Source organism: Meriones unguiculatus, chromosome 6 (genome assembly GCF_030254825.1).
Source record: "Meriones unguiculatus strain TT.TT164.6M chromosome 6, Bangor_MerUng_6.1, whole genome shotgun sequence".
Classification (NCBI taxonomy): domain Eukaryota; kingdom Metazoa; phylum Chordata; class Mammalia; order Rodentia; family Muridae; genus Meriones; species Meriones unguiculatus.
Window position 1 is genome coordinate 89,044,627 of NC_083354.1, and position 10,189 is coordinate 89,054,815.

Sequence of the window (10,189 nt, forward strand, 5' to 3'; positions counted from 1 at the left end):
TTTATTTGGCACAAGAATCTCCTTGGGTGAGACTCCCCATAGCAGGTGCCCCACGCCACGCCCCCTTCCAAGCTCATTAAAATCTGTTGTTTTTTTTTTTTTTTCCCCCAGGATTCCTCTTTGGACACAGTCACCGTTAACCTCTACGAGTATTCGCGCCGAGCGAGGACCACTTAGATCCACGCACCCGTGCGACAGCCACGGCACGGGTTTGCGGCTGGAAGTCTAGATGCAGTCGCTAGCTCAGAAACTACCGAGAGCCCAGAGCACTGAAGGGGCAATCACACAGAGTCCTCACGCTGGGATAAGAACCCCGATCCCACACCGGATGGAGGGGCCACAGAGGTGGGGAAAGAAACCATGCAGGGTCACAGCGGGGCCCGCCGCGCAGGGACCCACGCGCAGACAGACACTTCTGCAGACGCGGAAGGGGGCGGGGGAAGTGTGCACATGCGCAGTGTCCACGCGACCCGGGGTTGGGCGGACCCGGGGAGGTGGGGCACCTGTCTGCGCGTGCGCCTCGCGTCACCGGAGCCTCCGCCGAGGTGCGTAGCGGGATGGTGCCGCGGTGCCAGGTAAGAGGTGGTGCGCGCGAGCGAGCTAGCTTGGGCACGGGGCTCCGCCACAGGCCGGGCCCTGCTCGGGCAGCCCTTCTCTCCCGCTTCCCCATGTCCTCCCTGGCTCGCGGCCTGGAGCCTGCTGTTCTCCGAAAGTCAAGTTCTGACCCCGAACTCTGCTGTCCAGGTCGTGGCCTTAATAAGCGACTCCCTTATTAAGCGGCTCCTGGACGTTTTTAAATTCCCTGCCCTTCCGGATGGGCACTTTGACAGACACTTTTTAAAAATTAAGACGCAACTGATTAATAATCATGGTGTGGAAATGGGCGTCACCCAGGGGTTGACAAGCCCTGGATAGTTTGCAGAAGCCGTGATTGTTGAGGAGACACTTAAATTGTACTGAGTGACAGGTGAGCCGGTTTGCATGGTCAGGAGCCTTAGTTCCCAGGCTGATCGCACAGGTTTGGCCTAGGAAAGACCAGCTTATCCTGTAATTCAAGCCCGTTTGCTTTGCCGCAGGTCAGATGTTCTGTGTTGTGTAACTTGATCGTAATGTAGACTGGAATCAAAGGTCATTTGACCACCGTGAAAAGAAAGCTAGGCCCTTGGTGACTGGTCCGATTAATTTACGTGTGTAATTCACCTTTTGACTCAGACCTCTGTTCACTGTTTCAGGTTTATGGAAGAATCAATTCCATGTTAATTGAGGTCAGACTTACAGACTTACTGTGTTTTCCAAGGATTTCCATGTACTAGGATTTTAATGGTGCCCCACAAGTTTGTGACAGGTCTAAAAAGTATGCAGAAATCAGAATTGAGATTAAAAATTTTTTCTCAATTATGAATCTGTGGATATATTGAAGCCTTTTTTTTTTTTTTTACAAGACAGGATTTCTCTGTGTTGCCCTGGCTGTGCTGGGACTCAAGTAGACCAGGATGGCCTTGAAGACACAGAGATCCACCTGCCTCTGCCTCCTAAATGCTGGGAGTACAGATGTGCACCCAAACCACCACGGGCTAAATTGAAGGTTTCTGAGACATTGCTTTTGAAAAGTAAAGATACTTCTCAGTGAGTTGTTTAAAGCAGCGCCTCCCCTTTCAGATTGAAGTGCTGTATTTTGCAAAGAGTGCTGAAATAACTGGAGTTCGTTCAGAGACCATTTCCGTGCCTCAAGAAATCCAAGCATTGCAGCTGTGGAAGGAGCTAGAGATTCTCCATCCTGGGTAAAGTTGTAGAATGCATATGATGAACACGTAAATTTTTTTTTTTTACAATGTGTTAATTTGTGTGTGTGCTATAAAACAAGAGTACTAATTTGTTTTTCTTGAATTCTTAAAACTCTGCTATTTAGCAATGCTCAGATGATTTACTAACATTACAGATAATTTACTAAAATGGATAAGTAAAGTGGACATTCCTGGACATGCTTATATAATTTACAATCATTTCTTATAATTTCTAAGGCAGAAAATGTAAGTTCTGCGTTTTATAACCCAAGATGAAATGTTAAAAAATGGACACCATAAACTTTTCTGTCCTTTTCTTTAGAATACTCAAAAGTTTGCGAGATTAAAAGAAAAATGAAGCCTGGCAAACTCGATAGGCTGCTAGGCTTGGCTTTTATGATGTTTCAGCATTTCTTCCTGGTCCCTGAAACTCTGACTTTGAACTGTGATCGTTTTACCTCCTTCTGAAATGTGGAAGGGACTTACTTGAAAATGTCCCAGGATCTCAATAGTGCTGCTTTGGCCTGCACAGAGAGGTTTCACACTGACCCTGGTGCCTGGTGCAGGTAACGCTGCACGGTACGCTGGGAAGGAAATACTCCTCCCTGCCTAGGAATCTCACAGATTTCTTGTACTTTCAGGGGAAAGTTGGCAAGACCTTTGTGCTGTTTTACCCACCTGCAGGGGCACACCTGCTCTCCTGGGAGACTTACCTAGACTTACCATGTGTCTACACTTAGCAGGCCTGTGAAAAGGCCATGCACTAAGTAGGCAGGTTTTTGTTGTTGTTGCTTTTCAATGCTTTAAATATTGGTCCATGTCTAGTTTGGGGATGTTTGTTTCTTTGCCCCCAAACACACGGCTTTCGGTGCAGAGGAACCTGACATGCCATAGGGACGTACCCTCTACAGAATGCGAGTCAGGTGAATGCCTTTGCGAGTGATGTGGTGTGCGGCGCAGCGGAGGAGGTATGAGATGTGGCTCTCGTCTAAGCAGACCGCTTCTCCTTCAGACTGGCCGATGTTAGAAACCAGGTGATATTTGCTGTTCGCCAAGAGTATGTCGAGCTTGGAGATAAGCCACTCCTGCTTCAGCCCGGAGACGAAGTTGCCATCATCCCCCCAATCAGTGGAGGGTAATGCTTCTGAGCCATCTAGGTAGGTGCCGTTCCTTCTTCTTAGCCGGTCTTGGTATGGGGCATCCGCATGCCAACTTGGTGAAGGGTCATCACACGTGATAACTTGTGTACAGCATATATGTGGTAACTTGTTTGTGGTTGGATGCAGCATTTGGGTTCAGTGTTGTCAGAAAAAGAAAAATGTGTGTAAAAGCAGTGGTTCTTAACCTGTGGGTTGTGACCCCTTTGGAGGCCGAACGACCCTTTCACAGGGGTCGCATATCAGATAGCCTGTGTATCAGATATTTACATTATGATCCGTAACAGCAGCAAAGTTACAGTTATGAAGTAGCAAAGAAGTAATTTTATGGTGGGGGGGGGTCACTGCAACATGAGGAACTGTATTAAAGTGTTAGGACAGTTGGCCCACTGGTGTAGAGGATCACAGTTCTCCAGGTCACAGAGAGAAGGTGAGGAATCCTGGGAGCCAGGTGTGGGTCTTTTAAAGTTGGAGACAGGGAAACGAACACTGGATTAAGACTTTCTGGACTCTCAGCATTTTGAGCATGTCCTCAGTAACTTCCCTGAGCCGCCTTTCCTTTTTTTATTCAGATGAACTTCCACAGGACTTTTAATTGTACTTCTCATGGCATATACTGTAAGGTCCTTTTGCCTGGCTAGGATAGTAATGGTTGTATTACTCTGTTAAAACTTTGGACTTAAATTTAAGTCAAATCCTCCTCTTCTCACCTAATATAGGAAAAGTAGAGCCAGAAACAGTGTATAAGTTGAAGGTATTACTTCTGGCATTCCTCTTGCTAAAGGTGGTTGACATCTTATTTCTAGGAAAGATGAGGATGAGGTTGAAGAGAAACCCAAAGACATAATACGATTCACTGCCGAGAAGCTTTCAGTGGATGAAGTGTCTCAGCTGGTGATCTCCCCGCCGTGTGGTGCAGTGTCTCTCTTTGTAGGTGAGTTTGTGATTTTCTCTGCTTCTACAGAGTGGAAACCCATAAGTGCTCTCTATGTTGGTGTCCACAGTCAAAGGCTGAGCAGTAAACACTGCCAATGGCAGTGAATAGAAACTTGCCAGTTTTAGGTTTGTTTTTTGTTCTTTTTTAGAGAGGGTTTCTCTGTAAAAAAGAGAAAAAAAAGAGCCCTGGTTGTCCTGGACTCAGTTTGTAGACCAGGCTGGGCTGGCCTCGAACTCACAGAGTGAGAGCCACCTACCTCTGCCTCCTGAATACTGGGATTTTTTTTAATTTTTCCTCTTTATACCTTTATTCAGGCAGTTTTCCCGGAGGCGCTCCAGTCTCTCTTAGAGAAGAGAAACCAATGAGAATCATAATCAGCCTGGCCCTTGTGCATCTGGAGGCTGGGTGCTCCCAAGTACTGAGATTAAAGGCATGCACTACCATTCCCAGCTCCAGTTTTAGTTTTATCTTAGTTACTTTTTGATTAACAAGCCATATTAAATCACAGGCTTTATAATACAGGCATAATAATTACAAGCATGATAAAAGTCAACTGTTACTTTTGTACTTTTGTACTTTCCAAATGTTGAGATAAAACATATATTTGTTGATAATACTGGGAACAAAAATATTTTCCTTTTAAGTATGAAACATTATTGGTAAGAAGAGGAATACAGCTAATTTGTCATGTGAATGCTTTCAGGGAGCTTGCTTAGTTACTGTTATTCCTGATCATCTTGGAGATAATCATCTTTGGTTGTCCTAATCAAATTTTGCTTGTAGGAAATTTAAAGTAGGTTTTAGACAAATGTACAGTGCTTCTTTGTAAGTTAGAAATGAGATGGAGATGGAGAGCGAACAGTCATGTGCTCCCTTCTTGCTATAGCCTCGGCATCGACACAAACCTGCAATAGGAGAGGCAGCCTCCTCTCTCTCTACTTCTTTTTTGATTTTTAGCTACATTTTCAGCTTTGTGAGAAACCTTGTCCACAAAAAAGATGGCTAGCAATGTTACCAACAAGACAGGTCCTCACTCCATGAAATCCTGTGTACTCATTGGGAATCTGAACACTCTTGTGGTCAAGAAGTCTGATGTGGAGGCCATATTTTCAGAGTATGGCAAAATTGTGGGTTGCTCTGCGCATAAGGGCTTTGCCTCGTCCAATATGTTAATGAAGGAAATGCCCAGGCTGCCGTAGCTGAAGAGGATGGCAGAATGATTGCTGGCCAGGTTCTTTGCAGAGTCAAAAATGAATCAAGGAAAAGCAGGTATGAAACGATCTGCAGCGGAGATGTAGAGTTCCTCATTTGACTTGGACTATGACTTTCAGTGGGATTGTTATGATAGGATGTATGGTTACCCAGCGCATGTTCCTCCTCCTGTTGCTCGAGCTGTGGTGCCTTCTAAATGCCAACGTGTGTCGGGAAACACCTCACAAAGGGGCAAAAGTGGGATTCAGTTCAGAGTGGACAACGGGGATCTTCTTCCAAGTCTGAAAGGTTGAAAGGTGGTGACCTTCAGGGTGTTGAGAAGGAGCCCACTCAGATAAATCAAAAAGTGAATTCTCTGCTGGAAAGCTTGGAAAAAATTGAAAAAGAACAGAGCAAACAGGCAGACTTGTCCTTCTCATCCCCACTAGAGATGAAGAACAGAAAGCTGGCAGAAGAGCAGAGCAGTGCCTCTGTGAAGAAGGGTGAGACTAATGTGAAGATGGGGTCTGGGGCAGGTGCAGTCGACTGCTGAGGAGGGTGCCCTGCTGGATGATGACGATCATGAAGATGGGGGGGGGGGGTGACCAGCTGGAGACGATCAGTGATGATGAAAAAGAGTCTGAGGGAGGAGAGGATGACAGGGACAGCACCAAAGGGAAGGATGACTCTTAAGCACAAAGCGGAGTTTAGAAATCTTATCCCATTATTCATTTACCTGGGCGCTTATGAGAGATCAAAGTGACACCACATCCTCCCCCCCCTAGTATCTTCAGCACATTCTCATTCTTCTCCCTCTTCTGTGTTCATTAATTCATAATTGACCTGTGCCTAGTTCCATTTTCACTTTGTTTGATGCGCCTTAGTAGTTTTGTGAAGTCTTACTGGGTAAGTTTTGCTTTAATTTTGATACCTCTTTGACTTAACAAGAAAAATATGTATTTTTTTTAAAATAATCCCTTTTTAAAAATATCTGTAAATGAAGTATTTCTGTTATAGAGAAAAACCTCATTTTCATTGTGTGGTTTTTGTTTGTTTTGTTTTTCAGGGACTACAAGAAATAACTTTGAAGGCAAAAAAGTCATTAGTTTAGAATATGAAGCATATCTACCGATGGCAGAAAATGAAATCAGAAAAATTTGTAGTGACATTAGAGAAAAATGGCCAGTCAGACACATAGCGGTGTTCCATCGACTTGGGTAGGATCTCCTTATCTTCTGGATGTTGAATATGGTGGCTTTCCATCTGTATATTGATACTGACTAAGACACTTTCTTAACAAGAAAGGGATGCTTCGCTTTCCGTCTGTGTGTTGATACTGAATCAGATGCACTCTCGCCCAGAAAGGAGCTTGTGCTTTTTCTCCAGAGGACAGTGGAGAGGGCATTCAGCATTTAGTCTGACTGCTTCTTGGGTTACAGCGTCAGATGCCCTCATCGCCTCTTTTGCTATAATGAAACCTTCAGGTCTTGGCCCTCAGTGCCTGTGAGAATGTCTACTTAAATCCTCAAGGCCTCTAGACAGTTTTTCTGAAGTTGAAAGTTGGCTGCAGATCTGAAGCCATTAAAAAGAGTTTGTTTCTTATACAACCAAAAAGAGCAGTGATCCAGGATTTTAAAGGAAGCCATCAATTAAGACATCTGTCATTTTGTTATTAGCTATAATTTTATTACTAACTGGTAATGTTACTAGGTGTTGTCAATCCTATTGCTTAAGATGAATTGATATTTATTATTTGTAATGCCAAATTAAGTGTATGTGGTCACTCTGTAGCCTTTAGACACATCTTACACTGTACCTTGTTTGAATCCAATGTTTGTTGAATTAGAGAGAGTACCTTTTCTTCTTAGTCCCCATCAAAGAATGTTTATGGATAGATGCTAACTTCCACTGAATATAGCTGACATGAATTATTGTTCTCTAGTTAAACTAGATATTAAATGTAATAGAATACACACAGAGAGGTTTTTTTTTTTTTCACTTTTTAAGTGTTTTCTTTAATATGCTAGTTCAGAGATAATGGTAACTTTTATCATCTTGTTAAAGTTTGGTTCCAGTGTCGGAAGCAAGCACAGTTATTGCTGTGTCCTCGCCTCACAGAGCTGCGTCCCTTGAGGCCGTGAGCTACGCCATTGATTCTTTAAAAGCCAAGGTGCCCATATGGAAAAAGGTAAGTGAGAAAAATACCTCTTCTTGCCACATGGACATGATATTATTCTTAGATAAAGGATGGGAATTAAGAGCACATTTTTGAATTTGGCTTCATATGCCTTGCTTACCCAAAGCATCATATTTTCCTTGTTTGGGAAATAGTGCATTTATGTAGTGGCTATTTATTAAGTTTAACCATCATATATATATATCTTATATATGTGTGTTATATATAAAACATGTAACATATATATATATAATATACATATATCCCAAGAAGTGTATGCTGTAGAGTAGGGTTTCACAAGTGCTGGCAGTTAGAATTTCTAATCCTCACTGTTCCTGTGGTTTATAAGGAAATTTCCCTTCAGGTAGGATTCTATTCAACTAGAGGTCTTTTCTTTGGAAAGGTAGGCTAATTTTGGCTTTTTAGTGTCTGGTTAAGATAGTAATTCCTCAAGAGAAAAGAGCATTTGCCTAATGGTTCTTCTCTTCAGGCTGGAGACTGTGTCTGAGAAAACGCTTGCTGGGTAGATTAGAAAACAGATAGGCACCAGACATGCTGTTGCGCGTCTACATTCTCAGCACTGTGGAGAACCACAAGTTCTAGTCTGTTGTCGGCTGTGTAGGTCCCATCTCAAAAGTACGTAAAAATAGAAACATTGAGAGGACATCCTGGCTGGTTTTCTGCCATTAGTCAAACAAGAACAAGTAATTCTCTGGTTAAATGGGGCATTTTGAAGGGACGACCTCTCCTCCCCCAAGTAGTGTAGCAGCATCGGGCAGATAGTTCTGCACTTGGAAATGTGTCCTTATGTATCTGAGTCCAGAATCCTCAAGCTTCCCTCAGCAGTGTGGCTGTTCCCAAAGCCGAGGAACTAATGACAGCTCAAAGAGTCAAGGGCAGCACTATCCTCAAGGGAGTGGCTCTCCTCAATCAGCAGAAAGATGAGCAAGTGCGACACTGAACCAGGGTCTGGGAGAGTTAGTGGACATATTTTCTGAGTAAAACCTGATCCTCCTTGTGGGCTAAAGACTTTAGGAACTCCTTTGGGATTGCAGGATAGGGTGTGTGAGGAGCTCATGATTCTGAGAGATCGTGAGGCAAGCCTGGACAAGGGAGAGGAGCTGAGAACATTCAAAATGAGGTTCCAGCCAGATGGCAATGGTAGCTTTCTCTACTGGAGAGGAGAGGACCATCAAGCAGCAGCTGAGGACCTAGCCCGCGAGTGAGAGCAATAGGCACAAGTGGGCACACACTCTTCCTTTATGCATTGAGGACTGGGGACCTTTCTAGAGGCTTTTCTTTGTAGAGGGATAGGAAACTGCAGGTCTCACAGGCAATCGATAGGGCAAGGAACCCAGACCTCATCCAGGAACAGACAAGACGCTGGTGACACACCCTCTGAGGTGCAGCTCAGACCTTACAGACCAAGCTTTGAAATGGCTGTGGTGAGGAAACTGGAAAAAAAAAAAAACCTGGAAAAAGAAATTCAGCAATTTAGTAGAGAAGAGAGACAGACACACAGAGGCAGAGATAGAGAGGGAAGGGGAGAGAAGGGAGAGAGAGAGAGAGACAGAGACAGAGACAGGGAGAACAGAGAGAATGGGGAGAGAAAGAAAGGGAGAGAGGAGAGACAGGGGAAAGAGAGGAGGAAGAGAGATTAGAGGAGAGGGGAAAGGAAGAGGGAAAAGGAGAAGAGACGAGTCTTAGAGATGAAAACTACAGGAGTGAATTTAAGGACAGTTGACCTTGGATTTCTCTCACTGGAGAAATGAAATATGGTCAGTGTGGGAAGAAGTGATGATTTTCTTCTTCCTGTTCACAGTTGTCTGAGTTCCAAACTGATTGTTTGCCTAGCCCACACTGCAGATCATCTGAGACACAGGGAAGGGGGCTGCAGGAAAGTTAGGATACCTCACAGAGGTCACACCTAACTGCAGCCAGGCCTGTTTAAACCCCTGGACTCATGCAACTTCACAGCCAGTGGAAATCCAGTCCACCTTTTCTTTTTAAAGTAATGTTCCAGTAGGTGAGTTTGGAAAGAAGAAAGGTTTAAAACTAAAGACTTTCCATTTTCTCATATGTAATTTATCATATGTAATTTATTTATAAAATAAAAGTTTTATTAAAAGAGGTGGGGGTATGTGTGGCCCAAATGGAGTTGTTTATTCTTTTCTGTAGTTGCATTTTGTCTTGTGATAGCTTCTGGCCTGTCACTTCCTGGTTTGAATTACAGTGCTAATTCGAAAGTAACGTGTGTTTATGTTTGTGCTCTTGGTGCCTCAGGGAACTGTCGATTATGTCCTTAAAAAGGAGTTCCTGGGAGGTAGAAATAGATGTGCTATTCACTTGTCTGATTTGTTCCAAGTATTTTATTCTCTCTTAATAACGTAATGCATTTTGAATACTTGCTGTGTTTCTGTTTCTTTAGGAAATATATGAAGAATCAGGCTCATCTTGGAAAAGAAACAAAGAATGCTTCTGGGCAGCTGGTGACTAGTCAAGTTTTGGTGCGCTAAATCTTAAATTAGATAAACCATCTCTTAGGTTAAATGAAAGGAGAAATAGCAAAATGCATGAATGAGGCGCTACCTAGGAACTAAAGATGGGAAGAAATGCCTTAATTTAGACATGAGATAAGGAGTCTGTGACAGACCCGTCCTTCTGTGACCAACCGCTAATGGTAGCCAGCTCACATGAGCTGTCTTAGGAAGACCAGAATTGTTATCAGGCCTGTATAAAAGGCAGAATCAGAAAGTCATTGTCAGCTTTGATATTACATATTTTACATAGCTTAAAAGTGAACCTAAATAAATCATAATCATCATTTAAGCAGCTTAAAGCAGATCCTGTTTATAATCAGTGATAACCCCTAAGAATTTTATTGTTGCAGAGACCACTGTGACTTCAGAAACTATAATTATATAATAAAGCTTTTTATATTTCA

General features: G+C 43.4%; 1 protein-coding gene and 1 pseudogene across 1 annotated transcript; both read left to right on the plus strand.

Moving 5' to 3' along the window:
* The first annotated feature begins 634 nt into the window (after positions 1–634).
* On the plus strand, positions 635–10,189 carry Mocs2 (molybdenum cofactor synthesis 2). Its single transcript, XM_021657349.2, has 7 exons — positions 635–967; positions 1,660–1,781; positions 2,797–2,941; positions 3,748–3,875; positions 6,136–6,286; positions 7,134–7,257; positions 9,674–10,189. The coding sequence occupies exons 3-7, from the start codon at positions 2,844–2,846 to the stop codon at positions 9,740–9,742; spliced, it is 570 nt and encodes a 189-aa protein (XP_021513024.1). The 5' UTR covers positions 635–967; positions 1,660–1,781; positions 2,797–2,843; the 3' UTR covers positions 9,743–10,189.
* LOC110561082 (heterogeneous nuclear ribonucleoprotein C-like) lies at positions 3,894–6,129 on the plus strand (annotated as a pseudogene).

Bases quoted from the DNA above. Each gene is read 5' to 3' on its own strand.
- Mocs2 (XM_021657349.2), top strand. From the start codon at position 2,844: ATGTCGAGCTTGGAGATAAGCCACTCCTGCTTCAGCCCGGAGACGAAG. The intron at 6,287-7,133 runs GTAGGATCTCCT...ATCTTGTTAAAG, and splicing joins GCGGTGTTCCATCGACTTGG to TTTGGTTCCAGTGTCGGAAG. The intron at 7,258-9,673 runs GTAAGTGAGAAA...CTGTTTCTTTAG, and splicing joins AGGTGCCCATATGGAAAAAG to GAAATATATGAAGAATCAGG.